Below are 24,349 nucleotides of genomic sequence, written 5' to 3' on the forward strand. Positions count from 1 at the left end.
CTACCTATGAAGAAGGTGTTTTTCCCAAATACTGATTCAACTACAGCCCGAGTCTTGCCATTTAATGCAAAATACATGAGATTTTTTGTTAGCACCAATTATAACTGATGAATTATTGCATGTAAACACTTATTTTACTCTCAATCAAGAAACAGAAAATGACTTTTTTTTTTTGAGGTTCCAGTTAAAACTTTAGGTTTGAGTTGCAAATGGGCTCAGAAGTGACAAAAGAGGCCTTGGCTCTTGACTGCAACAGCCCAGAGTATTTCTCTTTTAACATGAGAAAATGTTTACAAAGTAGAACCCTTGAATAAATGAGTTGATGACCAGTGATAAATCTTGGATGAACTGCTTCTAATAGCTGATTTTCCATCTTTGTCCTAATAGGAAAGCTATCTAGATCCTAATGAGAAACAACAGCATAAACTATCTCCCTCAAACTTCAATACCTTTTCAGGCTCAAGGCGGGCATTAACATAAGTGTACTTACTTTTACATAATGTTCTTAAAATGTGTACAAATGACAATTTTGTAAGTCAAGTATTTGAGTTTACTGTAGGAGAACTGTTTATTATTAGACATTTTTTGTAAATTTTTATCTTATAAATGCCCCCCCATTACAGCTCAACTAAAAACTGAAATTTCCTCAACATTTTTATTACTACAGTGTATTATATGATATGCTGTGTAATTTGAAGGGGTTGAAGTGTATTCACTAGACAAAGGTGTGTGTATATAATAGGCAATGAGGGAAACAATAATGAAAATAGTACTTAGTGTATAACGTAATTGGAGTGATGAGATCTGTTCTCAAATAAGTAAGAGACAGAAAGTGGCACTTAATACTACTCAGAGTCAGTTTTCAAAACAGTATATAGCATAATTATGTTAGCTGTCCTTGAGTCAGTTCAATCATCCTCCCTATTTTCCGCTAACTTTTCATTCATTTGTTTGGTAGGCATCTATTGAGTATTTGTGGTGGAGCAGATAAAAAAATGCAAAAGAGATAAATGGGTAGGAAAATGTTAGCAAAAATGTTAAGTACAATGTGATGGAAGTTATACATTATTTGCTCTGGTGTTAATTGCTCTTCTATCAAGGTCATTTGTCCCTGAAATGAGGTACTGTTGACAAGCAAGTAAGAAAAAATGCACAGGAGTCTAGGACACCAAGAAGACATGAGAAAAAATATGTGGGAGTTTTTGTTAAAAAGTTCAGATAGGAAATTTGACCACCATTTGTCAGTTTGGTATAACGTGGTGGTTTTGGGGTTGCTGTGATGTTGGGTGCTAAGCCACTGATATTTTCAAATACCATATTTGACGGGGTTCAGTTGAGCTTTCAGACTAAGATATCCTGGGAAAAAAAGGACCTGCGGAATGTACTGTTTCCTAGAGTAGATTATTTCCGTTAGCTGATCCCATTAACACAAACTCCCAGGTATTTTCTACTCATGTCTAATTGGTGAAAAACTGGCCAGTGAAAACCTTAAGAATAGCAATGGAACATTGTCTGATACAGTACTGGAAGATGCCCCCTTCAGGTTGGAAGGCACTTCAAAACATTTGGGACCCTCACTTGGTGATATGTCACAACAAAAACGAGAAGAAACAGCCACAAACATCCATTAATCAGAATGTGTAATGTACCAAGTACAAATCAAGGAAAATTGGAGGTTGTCAAAAGTTAAATGGAATGCTTGAAGATTGGTATCTTAGGCATTAGGGAGCCGAACTGGACTGGTATTGGCCATTTCGAATCAGACAATCATGTGATCTACTGTGCTAGGAACGACAAATGGAAGAGGTAGAATGATGTCACATTCATTACTAAAAAGAACATTTCAAGATATATCCTGAAGTGCAATGCTATCAGTTATAGGATAAGATATACATGCCTCTAAAGAAGACCAGTTAATATGACTATTAATTTAAATTTATGTACTAATCACTAATGTCAAAGATGAGGAAATGGAAGGTTTTTACTAACTTCTACAGTCTGAAGTTGATCAAACATGCAATCAAGATGCATTGATAATTGCTGGTGATTGGGATGTAAAAATTAGAAAAATAAGGATCAGTAGTCGGAAAATATGGCTTTGATGATAGAAATGACGCTAGAGGTCACATGATAAGTATATCCACTAAATGGAATAGAATACACAGAAATTAACTATGTCTGTGGGAAGAGACAATGGAAAGCTCGATATCAAAGCTGACGTCACATGAATCTTGGATGAAAACTGTAAATACCAGAAAGATGTTTACCTGTGCTTTATTGATTACACAAGATTTTCAACTATATGGATCATGACAAACTATGTACAACATTGCAGAGAATGAGCATTCTAGAACACAATTGGGCTCATGAGAAACTTGTGCTTAGACCAAGAGAGGCAGTAGTTCAAAAAGAACAAGGGGACACTGAACTATCTAAAACCAAAAAAGGTGTGCTCCAGGGTTGTATTCTTTCACCAAATTTATTCACTCTGTATGCTCAGGAAATAATTTGAGAAACTGAGCATTTACAAGTCTGTCCTGGAAGAAGTACAGCAAGACTACTGCTTCAGAGTTACGGATGTTGAGATTCCATTTCACCTACTTTGGATTTATTATCAGGAGATATTCTTTTCCTGGGACTGGTCTCTCCTGATAATAAATCCAAGTAGGTGAAATGGAATCTCAACATCCGTAACTCTGAAGCAGTAGTCTTGCTGTACTTCTTCCAGGACAGACTTGTAAATGCAAAAAAGAGGAAAACCCTCAGCAGGGTGAAATGACATAGTGGCTGCAGCAAGTCTCAAACCTGGCAACAATTGTGAGGGTAGTGTAAGACTAGGCACAACAATTGTGAGGGTAGTGTAAGACTAAGACTGTACACAAGGTTGATAGTAAGTTGGAACCAGCTTCTATGGCACTTTAACTACAATAAAGAAAAGTATGCAATGAAACACTTGAGAACAGTCATTTATTTGAGCATTGAAACTCTTAATTTTGTAATTTGGAAGTGATATGATGTAGAATTATTTATCATCTCTAAATCAACTTACATTTTCATGTAAACCAAGTTGGACTTGACCAAAAAAAAAAAAAAATCTGAAGTGAGGCCAAAAAGTTAGTCCCCGGTGACCTGAAGACAGACATATAAGTTTATTTAGATTTGCATCTGCAGAACTCCAGATGAATATATTCCTGTTTATAGGACCCCTGTGTAAGAATTTTTTGCTTGAACAGCAAGCTCATTCTTTGCCCTCCTCCTAGTAACCTAGATCTGTTCTTTCCAACATTTTCCTTCTCTGTCTACAGCACTGGACAGTGACCCAAATCAGAAACTTGAAAAATATTTTTGGTTCCTTCTTCACCTTCCACATATAGTGAGAAACAATAAAATCCTGTTGATTCTTCCTCCTAATGGTAATATAATGCTAATACATCAAATAGCAGCTATTGATGAAAGGTCTTGCTTTAGAGTCATCTATAAAAAAAGACATCCTGGTGTGGCACTGCAGGATAATGTGCTGGACTGCAAAGTCAGTTTGAGCTGCAAGATCAGCGTTTCAAACTCACCAGCTGCTCTTTGTAAACCCTATTCAGGGTCGCTGTGAGTTAGAAACGAATCCATGGTACTTCACAACAAAACAAATGCAAAATCTGGAGCACTGTAGGATTAGCACTGGACTGCTAAACACCCACCAGTCACTCTTGGAAACCCTATACAGGGTTGCTATGAGTCAGAACCCAATGGGCAACACTTAACACCAGCATGCAAAATTTAAACATTTAGTTGCATCAGTTACAAGCACCAAATCCCCTCAAACAATACCACTACTGTCTTCTAGTAGATTCAGACTCATAGCAACCATATAGGACCAAGAACTGCCCTGTAGGGTTTTCAAAGTGGTAATCTTTACAGAAGCAGAGTGCCCCATCTTTCTGCCCCTGATGCATAATTCCCAGCAGATTGGCTGGTGGGTTTGAACCTCCTGCCTTTCAGTTCGCAATCAAGCACAGGGATGTATGTAATTTTTAAAGTGGTATTCATCATTATAGCCCCCAAGCATTTCAGTGAGTTTATTGAGTTTACCTAAACACTTTGAACTAAGTTAATTACAAAAGGAACTCATTTTAAAGTCCTGATGTGGCTGCTGTGGGTTAATGCTCTGGAATGCAAAGTCACTTTGAATTGCAAGGTCGGTGGTTCAAGCTCACCAGCCAACAGATCTGTGTTGGAAGAATTGCAGCCAGAGTGCTCCTTGGAGGCCAGGATGGTTAAACTTCATCTCTCATACTTCGGACATATTGTCAGTCGCTCGAAAAGGATATCATGTTTGGTAAGGTGGAGGGTCAGAGAAGAAGAGGAAGACCCCCAGAGAGATGGATTGGCAAAGTGGCAGCATCATTGGGCTCAAGCATGGCAACAATTGTGAGGTTGGCCCAGGATCAGGCAGTGTTTTGTCTGTTGTGCACAGGGTCACTATGAGTCGGTACCGACTCGATGGCTCCTAACAACATACTGTACATTACTCAATGTCATGCAATCTTTTATGCCCCAGCAAAGTAGTCATTAGTGTGCCATGTGTGGAAATGGGAATTGTATTGCTTAACTTCATCCTTACATAGCATATATTTGTTTACTAAGTTTATCTAACATTTTTTAAACAAATGTTCCTTGATAAGTAATTTTACAAGCTGTTGAAAACATATTTTAAGATGGCAATTCCTTAACAAATTTTGGCATAGTGTTTATGTATGCATGTGTGTGTGTGAATATTGAGTCTAAATTATGAATATTTAAAGAAACTGATTTTATGCCAGTTTTATCATGGAAACATCTGAAGGACAGTTAAATTCTATAATTATGTCTGTTATAGTCTAAGAGTAGAATTTATGTATATAAAAACTTCCAGAGATCTGAATTGTCTTGTACTTTCAGCTTTGTTCTGGTTTGTGAGTTGGTTGATTTCACTGGTCACTTAAGAATTCATGATGACTACCCAAAATGGTGGGGCTACAAAGGCAAGAAGTGACTGGCTTACAAACTTTCAAGAGGGAGCCTAGATCCAGAGGGTGTGGGGGAAGGTAGAATCTTCACTGAGTAGTATCCAATCTGTCTGGGCAGGGCTGATGAAAGGAGATGGAGATTGCACTCATGTGGCACAATAGTGAATAATATCTAACAGGACTGACTGTGAGGGTTCGAAATGTAAAGGTAGACATTTTGTAGCAAAAGGAAGGGAGTGACTGACTTTACAGTGCAGGAGCAGAGGTCCCTGGGACCATCAAGGGAGAAAAGCAGAGTGTAGGACCCCACCCAGAGAAACAGTGATGTCTGAAATGGAAGCAGAGATGATGACGTGGAGAGATGGAGCAGCTGGAGACTCCAGACCCAGAGAGGGAGAGGGGCTATGTGCTGCTAACCTGGGGCCGGGGGAGGGAGGGAGACACACAATAGGATGAATGTAAAGCTAATGTTTTCCCATATAAACTATTGCATAATTCACAATAAAATATTAAAAAGAAAGAAAAATAAGTGGGGAAAAAAACAACAAAGAATCCATGAGGAGGTTTCTGTTTTAAATACAATGAAACTTGTGAGACAAAACTCAACGGGACTTGCAAGTTTCCCACTTTTGACAGAATGAGGTCTGACCACTTTTCTAGCACTCATTTTAGTGGAAAATATTTGTTTTCCTTCTCAGACAGGTTTCCACCTTACACAAGTTTCAACTTGTAACATAGGGTACTAATGTGGTCATTTTGCTTCCTGTAGAAGACAGAAGGACTAATTGTCCAGGTCAGAATACTGACACCACTATTTAATCAGTTGTTACTGAACTATCTGAATTTTCCTTATATTCAAAGACTTAGATAAAAATGAATTAAAATGTGGAAAAATGTTTTCTATCTTTGAGTCCTCGCCAGTTTGCAAAGATGTCAACTAATAGTAGGAACTGGTTTTGAACGAATGAATGAAATTATTCTATATATTAAAAAAAAATAAATCAAAATAGTATTTCCATGAAGATTTTTAATAAAATTGTTTTAAATACTTTAAAATAATATAAATTCAGACTAAAGCAGATCTCATGGTATAGGTATTGAAGAACTGGAGGAGTGACTCAAACTGTGAGATCATTGTGGGGGGTTAGAGGATAGGGTTTCTAGTTTCCAGAAGGGAGCAAGACATAAATCTCTCAGATCTTTATTTTAAATCATTGTGTGAATTCTTTTAGTCAAGAAATTAAACATTGGGGTATATATTTTCAATTCAGGCACACAATACACCTCAACTGTGATAAAACCAAAAAGAAAAAAAGTACATAGAGATTATTTGTTGGAACATTTTATTATTCTCTGACAAGTGATAAATTCACTCTCTGTCCTTTTTACTCAGGGAAAAAATTAGGGATTTTGTTGGCTCTCCTCCCTTTGAGCTGTTTTAATTAGGAAAGAAATAACATGTTTGATTACCAGTTATGAATATAGAAATTAAATCTGTGATCATATGGTAGGGAAGACTTTTATAAATAATTCCACTTTATGGATTCAAAAGAGTATTTTATAAGCATGAAAGACATTTTAAAACTTGTGTCAACATTTGGGGATTATTTTGGATTTCTTGATTTGCTATGTGGCTTTCAAATTTAAGAATTAAATGTGAGAGAGTTTAAAGAAATGCTTGTTATAATTTCAGACTATTTAAAAGTTAAATTTGCCAGATTTTTTTGCTAATGTAAAGTTCCACATCTAATTTTAACCATATATTTAGTGATCTTAAGATATAAAACGTAAGCATAGCTTAAATGATGAAACACTAAAAGTTCAAAGGAAAAAACGTTTAATAACGCCTTTGTAATGTGAGTGGGAAAAACGTCAATTATGGACTGTATGCTGCCGCTGTGAGGGCCAACCAGGTTTAAAGTGAATCTAACTATAAAGCCGAAAGGCATCATCCATCCCCTCCCTGGTGAGTCAGAGCATTCAACTCGAGGAACTCCTAGTGGAAACCAAGTGGAAAGGCAGTTTTCTTTTCTTTAACTGGCAAGCTTTCTGGAGGTGGAAATGAACAAAACTCACCAGAGAAATTTACAGAAAACAGATTCACAAATCATTTTAGGATATTTATCTATCAATTCTCTATCACCTCAACCAACGAGCAAGCTGGTTGATACGGAAAACACAGCTTTGTGACTTGCCTTCACAAAGTAACCACTTCACTTACAGATCCCACAGAAAAACTAAAGGGCTGTGTAAATTCTCCAGACCCTGAGCTTTTCTTAGTGCCCTTCCCAAGCCTTGTAGTGTCCGGCACATGACTGGGGTTCAACACATTTTAGGCAGATTGAGGAGAGCTGGCAAAGAAATCTCTAGTTACTGTCCTGGTGCTGGAGAGGCAAAGCAGGATAAAGACATTGCTGTTCTTTTCACAGGAGTCCAGCAGCACTTTTATGAGCTCCATCAAGCCTAGGACCATGATTTGTGGGTGATTGGGTCCCTTGCGAGGCTACACAGCTTCCGCTTGTGCAGTCATCTCCTTCCCCTCGCACTAAAACAATACCTTGGCTTCCAGCCAAACTTTGATCAGCGAGCGACTCGGCTGCTTACGGCCCGGAAAGGGTGCTTCGAGAGCCTTGGGCTGCTCTAGGTGTTAGGAGAGGCCCAAAGGAAAAGAAGAGGCCCAAGCTTTAAAACGCTCCCTTCCTCCGCCCCCTCCTTTTTGTCCCAGACACCAAAACAAACGAGCTGATACACGTGTCCCTATGACTCTTGTTTACTATCAAGTCTGCACTGTGGACGTACCTCTGGGATATGTAGTCCAGCCGGTTTCTCCCGCCTGCAATTTTACAGAAGCAAGGGATGAGGCTGGAACTACGAACCCATAATCCAATTCGGAGGCAAAATTTGGCTTCAGTCCCCAGTGTCTAGGCAGCCATCCAATCCGAAGCGCTCGCTTTAGTGATTGACACGCCAACTTGTCCAGTAAACACAACACAAAAGTCAATACAAGCCCGCCCCCCAAAGTGGGGCAAAGGATCACCCAATGGCAAAGGGGAAAAATAGAATGGCAGTTCTGCTGACCAATGAGAGAGCGAAAGAGCTGGGTGGAGGCTCAGCCCCCGGGGGGTTGAGGGGAGGGGGAAGACGAAGCTTGAAAGACTTGGTAATGGCGACGGGTTTGGTAAGTAGGAAAGTTTCGGTTGAGCAGTAAAAGCGGCTGCGGGAGCAATAACGCGCGCCTGGAAGGCCGACGTTAGTCAGATAAGAGATACACGAGTTGCCGGTGGTGTTGTCGCACCCTGGGCGGCCCGCTCCTAGGCTGCCCGCACTCGGCGGCGGGTTTGTTGTCTTTCAGTTCGGGAAGGGATGGGGGTGGGGATAGGGAAGGGAGGGGCAGGAACCCGAGGGGATCGGGCGGCCGGGAGAGCTCGGGACCGCGCGGCTTCTTCCCTGCAAGGGCTGCCTTGCCCTCTGTCTGGAGGCAGTTAACCATCCCTTAACTGCTTGCCGCGAACCCCCGCCCGGCGCCTTCCACGAGCTCACCTGCGCTTCGCGGCCGTGGCGGCGCCAGGGGGGTCTCAGGGCGGGGGCTGGGAGGAGTGTGGGCTGGAACCGCGCTCGAGCCGGGTCGCGCGGTGGGTGGCCGGGCCGGGAGAAGGGACGGGCGGGGAAAGGGGCCGGCGCAGCGCCGGGGCAGACCAGGAAAGTTTGACTTCAACTCTTCGCGTGTGGGCGGAGGGTAGGAGGCTAACCTGGAGTCGGGGGCCTGCTGGGGGTGAGGGGCCCCAGTGAGGCGCCGCCTCCTGGTAAGTCTAGAGGGCCTCGGGTCGAGCAGGGAAGCTTGCGAAGGCACTGGGCCCCGGGGCTCATTGTTACGCAGTTCGAATGAATGGGCTTCGAGGCGCCTGCGCGATGGCGCTGAGCCGAGAGGAAAAACAAGCCTGGAGTCCAGGCTGAGGTCACATGATGGGGGGAGGGGAGCGCGATGAATGGCGAAAGAGGTGGGGGATGGACTTGGCGTGGACCGGGCGGCGCTGCAGCTGTGTGACCAAGAGCCGAGGCTTGGCAGGCGATCCTAGTCTCCGCCTTCCAATCTAGGCCTGCTGCCCCAGGCCGATGAAAACAAGACAAAAAGAATCCCGGCGAAGTCGGTTCTTAGCTGCGATCCCACCTTCCTTCCGCTTAGCGCTCTACGAAGTCTGGACTTCATTCTGAGGGGGTTGTCAGCAAGAACCGTTTTTTAAAAGCAGTACAGCAGTGTTGACATTTTTTAAGTTTAGGATGACACTAATGCCACTACAGGAAGAGGGTAAAAGGTGAAATTATCTAGACTAAGAATCGATAGAACTGTTGGGATTTAGTTCCCTAAAAGACCGACAGTTCAAGTCCCCCAGCTGCTCCTCAAAACCCTATACAGACTCGCTCTGAGTCGGCACTTAAAAAATAGCAGTAACATAACAGTGAGTTTTGAAATTAAAAACACTGTTTGAGAATAAAAAATTTTTTTTAAGTTTCTTGCCCTATTGTTTATTGATAACTATCTAAATCTAATTTATTGACATTTTTCTTTTCTTTCTGTGTCCTTTGCTTTAACGTGCAAGCGTGTTAAGGGCTTCTGTTCCATTTCCTCTATTAGAAAGACTCGGTTTTTGTTAGATCGGCAATATTTTTAAGGAACTCTGAAATAAGTTCAAAAGAATTAGTAACACATTAAGTTTGAATGATTGTATATTTTTGTTGAAGCCATTTTGCCACTTTACAGCAAAGTAATGTTTTCAGTTGACAATTAATAGAATAAGAATTTAACTTCCCTTTTAGTACCCCACGTCGTTTCATAAACCGAATTAACCTTTCCTTTCTGCTTGGAAAACCCTTCTGTTGTTCACTTCTTAAACTCCTACTTGGATTTGCTAGATATGGTACCTTTTCTTAGGGTTTCCCATAAACGAGGATCTCTGATCTTTTGTGCTCCGGAGTGCATACTTCTCAGAAGTGACACATGCTGCTGTCACTTAAGCAGTTGTCCCCTGCCCTGTATTTTAACTTCTTTGGACTCTTCTTGTTATCCAAGTGCCCAGCAAAACTCCTGGCGCGTGGCATAGACTTAATGAATAAGCTGCTAGGCCCTGGAAGTTTTTCAGAGAGAATTCCAAGCTGACCTCTTGAATTTGTTTATAATGAAAATATCAATAATTTTTTTTTTTTTTTTTGCCATAAATGGATATTTTAAGTATGAAAGTAAAGATCAGAATGACAAGTCACAACTAATTGCAAGTATTAAAAACCTGACAAATGTATCACAAAATTCAGAACAAATGATGCAATATAATATTATTTATTAACTGCCATACACATCAGTAATACTCATGTTCCTTCATAATTTACCTGAATGTACTTTCATGCTACATTTCATCTCAACTTAAGTGTTTTCTACAGAGACTAGAAAAATCATTGTTTACTCTAATGTGACTGAGTTTTTTTTAAAGTTGAAATTTTTAAAAAACTTTCTGATTCCAAATTACTATAGGTAATGTGAACATTTTGGGGGTTAACATTAAGTTTAGGAAAATATCAAGTTTTTTCATGAGTTTTTAGATAATTTCAGAACATTTCAAGTATTTTCATACAGTTCATCTTAAAAACGGAATTGACAGGATGAGCAGTTCTGTGAATAGACTTGTGAATGTCTAGAGGGTTCTATGTTATCTTCATCAATGTCAGCATTTCAGGTCCAATCAGAATGAAATTAATAATGTGTAGGAGCCGTTGGGGGTAGAATGGGTAAGGCTGGACTGCTGACTGAAAGGTCATCAGTTCAAATTCTCTCCTAGCAGCTGTTGTGTGGGAGAACAATACGGCAGCTTCCATAAAAATTGATAGCCTTGGAAACCCTTTGGATCAGCTCTACTCTCTTCTGTATGATCACTAAGTTTAGCTAAATGTGAGTTGATAACAAAGGCAAGGAGTCTGGTTTGGCAGCAGTGAGTAATAGAAGATAGGGATATAGGACTTATGTTTATACCTGTAATCATTCTGAAAAGTATGTAGCTACTGGTTCCGCTTCAAAATATGAAAACTGGTATGCAAATTAAATTGTTCAGGGTCACACAGGTGGTAAATGATTCTTCACAGTAATATATTTTACCGAAAAATACTAACTGTAGCCAGTTTGTTTGTTTCTCCCGTGTTGTAAAGTGCCGTCCAGTCAGTTCTGACTCACAGTGACCCTGGATAGGATTTCCAAGGAGCAACTGGTGGGTTTAAAGCACCAATCTTGTGGTTAGCAGTCTAGTGCTAACTCTACAGTGCCACACCACGACTTCTCTTTCTCCTTTATTATTGTTAAGTGCCTTCAAGTCGGTTCCAACTAGGGGACCCTGTATAGGGCTTCCAAGGAGCAGCTGGTGAGCATGAACCACTGACCTTGCAATTCAAACTGACCTTATGGCCCAGTGCTTATCCTATAGCGCCACACCAGGACTCCACTGCACAGAATAGGTGTGCCTTTAGTAAAGCTTGATTTCCTCTTTTCTCATTCGCTGATACTTTGTTAGTCTTACTCCCCCAACTGTCTTTAATTTGCTTCCAAAAGTTTGCATAACATCAGAGCTGTCCAATCCCCACCCAATAAAATTTGAAATACTGAACATGACATTTCAGAGTACTGCTGGAGAATTTTACTCTTCCCTTTTGAGAATCGCTGCTCTAGAAAAGACATGACATGTGCTTAGTTACTAAAATACAGGGCCAACTGTTGAATCCTATCATAATAAAACAGGATGCAGCATGGAAGGACAAGAGGGTTAGCTCTGCTAGGAGATAGTCGTAGGAGGAGGAGCTTCTTCATCAAAATTAACATTTAAGTTATATAATGTATATGGAGCTCCTCAAAACTTCCAGCTGTTCGTGGGAGAAAGATGAGGTTTTCTACTCCGATAAAGATTTACAGCCTTGGAAACCCTGTGCAGGGTCACTGTGAGTCGGAACCGACTCCACAGCATGTAACAACAGTGTATATTTGGGAATATTTTTATGTTTTATGAGGACTTTTCTGGTTGTCCTTTTTCTTTATCGGAGACCGGGCTTGCTTCCTCCAAAATAGTTTGACAGAAAAATGAGAGACAGAAAACTCCTTTTATGTATAGGTTTTGGGGGATTTTTGATTTCAATAATAGATTTACTTGTTTTAAAACAAAATCCAAATGCTAGCATTGTCCAGAAAATTTAATAGGTTTATTTATAATTGTTAATGAAGTTTGAACTGCTGTAACTTATTCACTGAAACATTTTGACTCACATTAATGCTTTATGCCCCACATTTATATTAAACATTCTCACAAATGGAAAAACTATCAACACCTGATTTCTCTTCCATGTTTTTCCATTTGCAGTCATATACCTTGGTACCTTTTGACCCCATGGGGGAAAAATACCTAATGTTCAGAACTACTAATAACAGGAAGAAGAGAATATATATATATATTTAAAGAATGAAATGTTTCCCATTGTACTGGATTCTTGAGCACATTTTCCACGTATGCGGCGTGCTAGATGGATGCTTCTTGGCATAATAGTTACATGTTTAGCATGAAGAGCACACAGGTTGGTCTTCAAAATGACCAACCACATAGGCCTCACTTGCTTCCTGTAAAGCACCAATAACTGCAGTCTGGAAGTGCAGATCTGTGTTCTAAGAAGTTTCTTACACCAGATACTGGAAGGGAAGTTAATCAGAAGTTCGGTGGACTTCAGAAAAGTTCAATTTCTGGAAACACCATTGTACCAGGCTTGTAAAGATGAGGTTTGTTCACCCCTTCAGTAGAGGGCGCACTCTTCATGTGCGGCTTTTGTAGCCAGTTTCCTCGGCGCTTTCCTATGGATTGGTTTGCTGGCAGTCTGCTTTGTAAGAACCCTGGTGTAAGATCTCCTCACTTACCCCTTCTCCTTCACCTGGAGCTCAGTGAGCTGGAACCATATAGTAGGTGGTTTTTTTTTTAATGTTTTATTGTGAATTATATGATGGGAGAACATTAGCTTTACATATATCCTATCATATCCTTTCACTGCCATGATTACAATCCCCTCCCTGCATCATCAAACAACCAAAGGTTATATACTGCAAGTCTGCCCCCTGGTCTGTCAGCACACAGCCCCTCTCCCTCTCTGGGTCTTAAGTCCCCAGCCGTGGAGTCGTATAATTTTGAAATTTGTTTTCATACTATTTAATTCTCACTTGAGTCCTATGAGGTAACTAGAGGTACCTTGCCACTGAGGTTACACAGCCAGCAGAAGCCAGTCTCTATTGTTGACTTTTAAGTCTAGGTTCTTCTGTACAGTAGGTATGTTGTAGTATAACTGCAGTTATCTCAAGACCAAATTTTTGATAGCTTTGCATATTGAACTTAAATTTAGCATTTATTTGGTCCCTTTTGTTATTTGTAGGTAGCTCTGTTTTGAAATTAGTGTTTGTTTCCATCTTCATTTAAGGAATGTTGTGTTAGGCTGTTGATAGATAACTCCATAGAGATGCTGATGTTGTTGTGTGCCGTGGAGTCAGTTCCAACTCGTTGCGACCCTGTACAGGGTTTCCGAGGCTGTAAATCTTCACGGGAGGAGAGAGCCTCATCTTTCTCCTGCCGAACAGCTGGTAGTTTCGAACTGCCGACCTTGCGGTTCGCAGCCCAATTTGTAACCACTACGCCACCAGAGTTCCTTATTGTTGTTGTTAAGTGTCGTCGAGTTGGTTCTGACCCATAACAACCCTGTATAGGGTTTCTGAGGCTGTAAATCTTTATGGGAGCAGAAAGCCTCATCTTTCTCCCGCGGAGTGGCTGGTAGTTTCGAACTGCTGACCTTGCGGTTCACAGCCCAATTTGTAACCACTATGCTACCAGAGTTCCTTATAGTGTACTGAAAATTGTAAATGGTGAACATTGTAAAACCTAATACTCCTGGTGTGGTGCTGTAGGGTACACACTGGACAGTTAAACTACAGCGGTTCAAACCTACCAACCCCTCCTTGGAAACCGTATTGGGGGGGGGGTGGGGATCACTGATTCAGATGGAACCAACTTGAAGGCACTAGGGAGGTATAGCTAGGGAGAATGAGAAAACCAAAGAGCTCTACAGGGGGAGGGGGAGGACCCTCAGGGCCGGGCTGTTGCATAAAGGCCAGCTCTAAGAATGTGTATTTGTATAGTGTAGTCTCTGAATTTTGTATTCGAGGTAAAAAGTTAATGGACAATGTTTAACTTTAGGATTTCATTTGGGGTTGAATTCTGCAAATCCCATCTATAAGTGAAACCTTGCAATTTTTGAATCCTCAAAAACAGTTAAATTATGTCCTGTGTGAGGAAACCCAATAGGGCGGTTCCTACCTGTTCTTATTGGGTCACTATAAGTCAGAGTCTACACTGGCAATGTTGTTGTTGTCAGGTGCCATCGAGTTGGAACCAACTCATAGCGACCCCATGCACAGCAGAACGAAACAATGTCCGATCCTGGGCCAACCTCACTACCCCTGCCACACATGACGCCATCAATGATGCCACCTGGCCAATGCTTTTTGTTTATTATACTTAAAATATGGGGAAGATTTATTTGGAAATATTTAAAGTCTGATATCCAAAATGGTATCTATTCGAGGAACTCAGAGAATGCCTAGTTTCGCTCGTTCCTTGAGTTAACTGAATAAGGAATCTGCATTGCTACTGCCAATTACCTTTGCTTTTATTAGGACCCTTGCAAAGGAATCTGGGGAGGGGTGGCTTATACAGACAGAAATTGAGAGTGTGGATGGTATCTTTTTAAAGTACACCCTCCCGTAAGTATTTGTTATAGATGCTCCTGTATACCCATATAGTGTTCCAGCATGGTTTTGTATAGACTCAAAAAGAATACTTTCAGTTGTGTTCATGCCAGACCTCAGTGGTCCCCAATATCAAATGAGTGCTAATAAGGTTTTGCTTGGTGTTAGGCATTATTCTATGCATCTGTCTTATGTCTGTTATCTCATTTAATTTTCACAACAACCTGTGAATTAGTTACTTTTATTAATAAGACATAAAGCTTTTAAGTTACTTGTTCAGGGTCCATCGTTATTAAATGGAAAATCAATTTAGGGGGCTTCATTTCCTAGTCCTTGCTCTTATCTACTAAAAAAATTTTAAAAAAGACAAATACCCCATTTTTCTAAAAATAATATTGGGAGATTCTGACCCTTCTACTTTTCCAGCTTAGTTCCCTTGAGTACATGACATGCAAGGCTTTCCTACCTTCTAATCATGCTGAGTCTGCGTTTTCCTGAGCTCGTTGAATGCTTTGCTAACTGTGAGTTTGCCCATAGGAGTTTCTCTCAGAAGGTTTCTCTTCCTTATTACACACTTGTAATTAAGCTGTTTTGTAGAATTTAGTTTAATCTTAACATTAAAGTATAGATTTCTTAAGGTCTGTGATAGCTTGGTTCATTCAGCATTGAGGTCCAACATTACAACTAGTATAGTGCCTTTACATTATAGATATTTTTTTAAATGGAAGACTTTTAAGTGCTGTTGAGTCAGTTATGACTTACAGCAACCCTGTGTAGGGTTTTCGAGGAGGAGCTGGTAGGTTTGAGCTGCTTACATTTTGGTTAGCGAGCCAGTGCTTTATCCTGCAGTTCCACACTAGGACTCCAAATTGAAGATGCAAGTTTAAAAAAAAAAAATAGAAGATATAAGTTAAATTTTATTATTATTATTATTGGTCTTAACAGTTGTTATCTCAAAGGAAAGTTACTACATTAAGGAACAACTAAGTTACAGGCATACATTAGAGATGTGGGTTTGATTCCAGACCATAGCAGTAAAGTGAGTTATGGGGTTTTTTTTTTGGTTTCCCAGTGCATATAAAAGTAAGGTTTATACTATATTGTAGTCTATTAGGTATGCAACAGTATTATGAGAAAGTATGAAATACCGAGAATTCCTAAAGTGTGACACGGAGACATGAAGTGAGCACATAACTGGTGGGGACATGGTGCCTATAGAGGTCTCAGTGCAGGGTTGCCACAAACCTTCAATGTGTAAACAGTGTGCAGTGTCTTTGAAGTGCAGTAAAGACAAGTGTGCCTGTGTAAAAGTGCTATTGTTCTTCAGAAGGAAAGATGTAACATTGACAGTAGTAATCCTTTGAACTATTGGTGCAGTTTAGCACTGATAACACAGTTGTAGATCAAGCTGTACTGGGGGCGTGCCTGTTCCAAAGGATTTAAGGGGGATTCCAGTATCGATCTCTGGTTAAGTTAAAGAAGACAGCATTATGATGTTTCTGATTGATTTAATACTTACATAAAACTCACATGACTTGACTTATTTTCCCTTTTATTATTTTTAAGTCAGAGCACCATAACATGGTGTGGGAAGTGAAGACAAACCAGATGCCTAATGCAGTACAGAAACTCCTGCTGGTAATGGACAAGAGAACTTCAGGAATGAGTGACTCACTGGAGTTGCTGCAGTGTAATGAGAATTTGCCAGCCTCACCTGGATATAACTCCTGTGATGAGCACATGGAGCTTGGTAAATTATTTAGGAATTTCACTAAGATTCAGGTTAATTTTCATTAATTTTAGTAAGCAATTCCATCTGGCCTTGACATGCTAAAAAGTGTGTGATGGTTTTCTTACATTACGAAATTTCAGGACTTTTTTGTTACTGCTTTTAGAATGTTTCTTAAAAAGCAACATGAGTTTGCACTTATATAGATTCTCATTTAAAAATGATTAAGCTGCTTTTATTTTGTGGGGAAAGACTGGGTTATTAAACACCTTTAGGACAATCCTGCTTTGTGGCTTTTCAAAAGATTATTTTTGAAACATCTTACCAATGAGCTCATTAAATTGTGTTTGGCCACTCTTTGTGGCTTGTTTGCTGGGGAAATGGCAATGGACTCGGCATTTGAGGATAACATTGTGGTTATTGCTGTTAGTGAGCTTTCTGGATCAATGTGGCAGATGTGATACATGCTGTATAGAATGTAGGTTTGCTCAGGTATGATTTTGAATTGTACTGCTTTGAGGCCCGTGTTCAATAGTAAATCACTTAGTTAATGAATGTTGTTATTGTTGTTATGTGCCGTGGAGTCTGTTCCGACTCATAGCGACCCTGTACAGGGTTTCCAAGGCTGTAAATCTTTACGGAAGCAGAAAGCCTCATCTTCCTCTCGCGGAACAACTGGTAGTTTCAAACTGCTGACCTTGAGGTTCGCAGCCTGATTCATAACCACTCTGCTACCACCAGAGCTCCTAAGCTAATGAATAACCTTGGCTTATTGCCTAGCATTTCAGCTTGGCTTTATCCTATTTAATATGTCATTTTCCTTACTATTTATAGGAAGCCTGAAGAGTATATATGATGAAATGGAGATTATAATCTAGAGTGGTGTTGTGACATTTGGGGATTCTAGAAATCCTGAGGCATCATTTGTTTGAAATCCAAGGGTTTTCCAGAACCTACTATAGAGTTACTATTGAGCAAGGCACAGCATTTTTATCAGGTAGTTCATTCGTCATCTTCATGTTTTATTTCAGGAGGAAGTTAGGCACTTAGAGTTCAGACTCTCTTTCTTCTCAGTGATTTCAGTTCAAAAGTAATTAGGTCCTTAAACCTGAAAGACAGAAATGAACCTTTTGTAGTAAATAAGAAAATGAGGGTCAAAAGAGGAGTAATAGAAATGAGGGCAATAGCTTTACTCATATGAGAATTTATTAACCTGAAGGTCTGTGGTTTGAGTCTACCAGTCACTACACAAAGAAAGATGAGGCAGTCTACTTCTGTAAAGATTTATAGTCTTGGAAATCCTGTAAGGCAGTTCTCCTCTACATTATATGGTTGCTGTGAGTTGGAATTGATGGGTTGGCATCAGGGTTATTTTTGTTTTGTTTTGCTGTTGCTGTTTTATCTTAAATTACTGTGATGTCATAGAACTGCTTGACTGCTCCTTGAAAAGGGATGCCTCCTAGTCAGTATTTTAAATGCCTGTCCCGAATCCGTATTGAATTAAGACATTCCAGTTTTGGTAGGATACTCTAGAATATTTTCTTGGGTAGGAATTATGTGTACTTATGTGGGGGACATTTTAAGAACTCCCAGGAATTAGAAGAGTTTTCTTGACTTGCATGCTGGAGAGACCCAGTGGATGTATAGGTTGGAGATGTGTGTTTCATAGAGGAATTTTTTTAAAAGAATTCATTTTTTTAGGATTCAATCTTCCTTATAGTATTCATAGCCTTAGTGTATATGTGAGTGTACTTGGTAATATTTTTAAGTTTTTATTTCTCTTGAGAAGCTGAAAGTCTATCATGAGCACCTTTTGACAGCACACTTACAGGAAAAAATAACCAGTAGAGATTACTGAGTTCAGAATTTTTTAGTAAAAAGAATGTTAACATAAATAAGATTTGAAAATGTCATATCTAAGGATTTATAATATATATATGTTCATCTTTGGAAATAGATGTTTTCATTATTGCTATAGTCTGTCTAATAGCTCATTTTAGGCTGTGAGCAGAGCATTCACACACACCATGCCTTTCTCCTCAAAGTGTCTGAGTGGACATGGAGTACTCCCAGGTGAGCTGAACAAAACAAAAACTCAGAAAACACAAACCACACCTTGTTTTTCCAATCTGTGAACAGTTACATTAATTACGTGTTTGAAGTTGTAAGGTCATTGCATCTATATTCATTGAATTTACTTTTCCATCAAGCTGTGTTGATCCTTTAATGTAAAAGGTGTCATTTGTTTAAAATTGAACTTGGTTTCATTTCAGAAAACATATTTGAATTTAATTTTTTTACATTTGGGATTTTTCTTTCACAAAGTGAACTCATTAAATTTGAGGACTTTGGAAACCTATACAGGGTCGCTAAGAGTTGGAACCAACTTGATGGCACTTAACAACAATTCCAACTGTAATTAGACTGTTGTTCTCTATTAGTAATTTTCTTTTTATAGTTGTGGGTGTTTTTATTTGCAGATGACCTTCCTGAACTTCAGGCTGTTCAAAGTGATTCTACCCAGTCTGCCATATTTCAGCTAAGTTCAGATGTTTCACATCAAGAATATCCAAGACCATCTTGGAACCAAAATACCTCAGACATATCAGAAAATACTTACCGAGAAAATGAGGTGGATTGGTTAACAGAATTAGCAAATATTGCTACCAGTCCACAAAGTCCACTTATGCAGTGCTCATTTTACAACAGGTAAGACCATTGATTATATTTTAAAAAAATTTTATAATAAATTATTTTCCAGGTTTCAAATAAATAATGCAGTTAGTTATCTAATGAATAGTTTACTTAAATTGTATGTTAAACCTTGAAAACTCATTAGATTTTAGCTCCTTGTCTTATACGGATCAATGCTATGATTTCTTAGTTACAGAATTGGATAAAGGTGATAAGTATAAAACCAACAGAGTCAAAAATGTTTGTAAATATTTTATGTTGTTGTTAAGTGCCGTCAAGTTAGTTCAACTCATAGAGACTCTATAGGGTTTCCAAGGAGTAGCTGATGAGTTTGGACCACCTATCATGGTTATTAGTCCATTGCTTATTTTACAGTGCCACACCAGGACTCCAAACTGTTTCATATTAATAAAAAAAAAAAATCAAAGTAAGAAACACTTTTAGTATATATTTCTACTTCTATGATGGAAATGAACATTGTATTTGTCTAATGAATTCTGATTATAATGAACATTATATTTTCAACTTTTATCAACTTTGAGTTTGGTGTGTTTTTTTTCTTTTTTGGTCTAGGCTTGCTTACTTCTACAATATTTATGGCCTTATTTTGTTTATCTAAGGAGCTCTGGTAGCATAGTGGTTATGAATCGGGCTACGAACCACAAGGTCAGCAGTTCGAAACTACCAGCTTTTCTGCGGGAGAAAGATGAGGCTTTCTGCTCCCGTAAAGAGTTAGAGCCTTGGAAACCCTGTACAGGGTCGCTATGAGTTGGAACCGACTCCACAGAGCATAACACCCCCCCACCCCCAAATTTTGTTTACCTGGTGGGAATCCTGGTGTAGTGCTACAGGTTAATGCGCTAGACTGCAAGGTCAGTTTGAACTGCACAGTCGGTGGTTCAAGCTCACCAGCCACTCCTCGGAAATCCTATACAGGGTTGCTGTGAGTCAGAACTGACTTGACAGTTCTTAACAATAAACAACATTATCTGCTTACTTGCTAATGAAAAAAAAAATGATAATACTAAAATCGTGAGCTTGTAAAAGTGGGCTCTCCCCTTGGTAAGAACCACTTTTTCATATATTCAGACCATAGTTCAAGATGAGTTATGCTGTGAAAATTTGGAAGCTTCTAACTGATAGCCTTAGACTTAAGTGAATGTTGTTGTTAAGTGCTATCAAGTCAGTTCTGACTCCTAGTTACCCTGTATAGGATTTCTAAGAAGTGGCTGGTGGGTTTGAACTACTTACTTTGTAGTTAGCAATCCAGTGCTTATATTACAGTTCCATACCAGGACTCGATCTAAGTGGATAGTGGGTAACATTCATTAATTATCCTGAAAATGTAAAAAGATATGGATAAACATCATCATTTATATAGAGAGAAATGCTCATTATTTGCACATTTTGGCTTGAAAATGATATACCATAATCAGTACAGGGAGTCCTGGTGTGGCTCTGTGGGCTAATACACTAAACTGCAAAACGTGGGTTTGAACTGCAAAGTTGGCAATTCAAGTTCCCAAGTTCTTGAGAACCCTGTACAGGGTCGCTATGGGTTGGAACCGACTCAGTGGCACTTAACTACAACAGCAATCAGTACTAGCTAATGTAGGAATAAGAGTAGATTCAATTTGATTGCTTTCAGTGTCTTTCTTTCTGGGTTTTTTTTTTTTTTTTTTTTAAGTTTTTATTGTGAATTGAGTGAAGGTTTACAGAGCCAGTCAATCAGTTTTCTCTTTAGTAGTTCATGCACATTTTGTTTCATTTCATTGATTGCAATCTTTACACTGTAACATCCTTTATCCCACTTCCTCCCTGTATTTCCTACTGCCATTCTTCTTTGTTTCTTAACCCTTCTGAACTTGGGCAATGCTGCCCTTTGCCTTTTTGATCTCAAATGGTTGATTATTCTTAGTGTGTCCCTCCGTAGTGAGATTGTTCCCTTTATAGACCTCTGTCTATTGTTTGGCTGAAAATTGAGCCACCTGAAAGATTGGCAGACCTGACAGATAGCTAAGGGCCATAGTCTCAGGGCTCCACCAATGTCTGTCCAAACAGTAAGTCTGATTGTTTTATGATTTTTAGTTTTAGTTTTCATTTTTCTCTCTCTCTACCCAGGACCTTTAATATGATTCCTTTCAAAGCAGTTGGTTGCCATTATTTTGATGCCATATAAAAATAAACTGCTGCAACAAAAAAACTTCCCTTTCAGAGCATGACTTCTTTTGTAGCCCAGCTTTCATGTAATCTAAATAGTCAGGACACATTCCTGTTCTGTATTCAAAAAGTGTAGAGAATTGAGATATAAACAGACTTAATTGAATTGTTGAGTAACCACCACCACCCGCTCCCCATTTCTATTTTGGAGGAATACTGTTCGTTTTCCAAAGCTCTGCCATGAGGATTAATGATACAATTCATGGGTTAAGGAGACACTTCAGAAGAAAATAAATTCAAATGAAAACATAAATAAAGGAGTGTATTCTCTTGAGTATTTTCTATGCTTCCATTCTTCTTAGGAAACAAGACCAAGGCCATGTAAACACTGAGGGGCTATTCACACAACTCCTTGTTAAACTGTTAGTTTTTGAGCTTTGATATCTGAAGTTGTAGCGGTACAGTACCAAGGGGTTGAGGACAGGTAAAATTTTGTGTTATCCCTGCATAGATAGAGGGGTAAAAAATCATTGGTATTAATGATTTAGACCCATTAAGCTTGTTAATATTCATAGAACATTAGGCCAACTAAAAGCATTGCATTTTTTACTTCTGTTTTAAATGGTTAAACGAAAGAATTGATAACACTTATTTTCTTTTATATAAGGAGCTCTGATAGCATAGTGGTTACGAATCGGGCTGTGAACCTCAAGGTCAGCAGTTCGAAATTACCAGCTGCTCCCGCGGTAGAAAGATGAGGCTTTCTGCTCCCGTAAAGATTTACAGCCTCGGAAACCCTGTTCAGGGTCGCTATGGGTCGGAACTGACTCGACGGCACTTAACAACAACAATTTTCTTTTATTAGGGATGAACTTAAGGAATTTTTAGCAGTTTGTCCATCCCCTAAATACTTCCTATATATCTAAGTGTATGATAAAAGGAAGAAGTTGGACGAAGGTGAAATGTGCAGCATGTAATTTTAACCCTAAAGTGATTGAGGAATATGCTAAAATACACTGAAATGAGAGAAGCTTTTTATTTAAGAAGTGATGTGAAAGTGGAAACAAAGTATAGTTCCATAAGTCCTCACTGAAAAAATTATCTGTAAGTGTATAATGAGAACAATTTTAATGCTGATAAAATAAAAATTGGGAAGCTAATAAAATTTTAAAGGATTAAGGGAAGAATTAAAAAAGAAGCTGCCCCTCATCCTCCTTATTAAAAGGGTTAATACAGTTGTGCGTAAATTTTTTCTGTTGTTGACATCTCAGAATTGGAGACCTTTAGGCAGGTTTCCCTCCAGACCCCACTGTCTGTCTTTGCACTTCTTTTCCATACTCTATTGCTGATCCATCCTTCCAAGGCTTGCTGTCCCCCTCCTGTGAGTATCTGATGTCTTCATGAGGGAAGAACCTGGACAGTTTTCTTTCTTTCTTTTTTTTCTGGATAGTTTTCTTGAGGTTATTGTACTCAAAGGGTAGCGTGGCCTGGAAAAGGGGCTTTTGAGAGAAAAGGAGCAGTAAAGGATAAACGGTCTTTGAAGTGCTCCTTGAGGGGGAAAAACTGGACCTTGCATGTAATTAAGGATCCCTGTTAACAGTGGTTAAGCATTGGTCTGTTAACCACAAGGTCAGGGGTTCAAACTCACCAGCCACTCCACAGGAGAATGATACGGTTGTGTGCTCCAGTAAGATTTACAGTCTTGGAAACCCTATGGAGCAGAGTCCTCTGTCCTGTCAGTTTGCTGTGAGTCAGAATCAACTAGATGGCAAAGAGTTGCTTTCCTTTATTTGGTGTTTCTTTTTAATTAACTTATATTAAAAACAGTTACTAAGAGTTACAGATAAGTTGCTTTCTGTTGTAATAAAGCTGAGCATGTTGACTTACACTAAATCTGCCCACTGAAGGTGGTTGATAGATGAAGAGTTTTATGTTGATAACATTAAACAACTTGTTGCCTACCAGTTGATTCTGACTCACAGAGACCCTGTAGGACAGAGTAGAACTGCCTCATAGGATTTCTGAGCATCAAGAGAATGGAGAAAAGATAGAAGTTGTCAAAGACTTCATTGTGCTCCGACCAACCCGAGTGTTCACGAATAAAAAATGTCAGCTTGAGGGCTAAGGTATGCCTGACACAGCCATGGTGTTTTCAATAACCTTATATGCATATGAAAGTTAGACAGTGAATAAAGACTGTAGAAGAATGGATGCATTTGAGTTACGGTGTTAGAGGAGAGAGTATTAAGAGTAGTATGAACTGCCGAAACAAACCAATCTGTGCTGGAAGAAGTGCAGCCTGAGTGCTTGCTAGAAGCCAGGGTGGCCAGACTGTCTCTCATACTGTGGACAAGTTATCAGGAGGGAACTGTCCTTGGAGAAGGACATCATTCTTGATAAAGTGGAGAGTCAGCAAGAAGGCGAAGACCCCAAACGAAATGGATTGGCACAGTGACAGCAGCAATGGGCTCAAGAATAGCAAAGATTGTGAGATTGGTGTAGGACGGGGCAGTGGTTCAGTCTGTTGTGCATAAGGTCGATGTGAGTTGGTATTAACGGCACCTAACAACAAAACAGCAACTGTATTTTTTGTAAATAACTTGTGTCTTCTACATTTGTTTGCCAACTGTATCCTCCTCCTGGAAGGTATTTTTGTATGCTGTAGGCTAAACACTGGACTGCTAATCACAAAGTTGATGGTTCAAACCAACCAGTTGCTTCTTGGAAACCCTATAGAGGGTCGCTGTGAGTCAGAACCAATTCAGTGGTAATTAACAACAAATTATTTTAAATAGCAACAAATTATTTTAACAACAAATTATTTTAAAAAAATATATAAAATACATATATGTAAGGAATAAAACTTAATAGAGGATAACTGGAAGGAAGAATGTGACTAAGGTGGGGTTGAATAAAATCTAGATCTTCCCCACAACAGTTTAGTGTATGTGTGTGTGTGTG

The 24,349-nt window shown here is 39.3% G+C and overlaps 1 protein-coding gene across 1 annotated transcript in view; it reads left to right on the top strand.

The window, feature by feature from the left end:
• Positions 1-8,119: 8,119 nt before the first annotated feature.
• HBP1 (HMG-box transcription factor 1) overlaps positions 8,120-24,349 on the top strand; it is a 37,849-nt gene continuing 21,619 nt past the window's right edge. Inside the window, exons 1-3 of the mRNA XM_006859268.1 lie at positions 8,120-8,178; positions 16,372-16,555; positions 19,015-19,243. Of these exons, the coding sequence (XP_006859330.1) occupies positions 8,164-8,178; positions 16,372-16,555; positions 19,015-19,243 (428 nt within the window). The 5' untranslated portion in view covers positions 8,120-8,163. The remainder of the gene's footprint in view (positions 8,179-16,371; positions 16,556-19,014; positions 19,244-24,349) is intronic.

Source organism: Chrysochloris asiatica, unplaced genomic scaffold (genome assembly GCF_000296735.1).
Source record: "Chrysochloris asiatica unplaced genomic scaffold, ChrAsi1.0 scaffold00032, whole genome shotgun sequence".
NCBI classification, from domain to species: Eukaryota; Metazoa; Chordata; class Mammalia; order Afrosoricida; family Chrysochloridae; genus Chrysochloris; species Chrysochloris asiatica.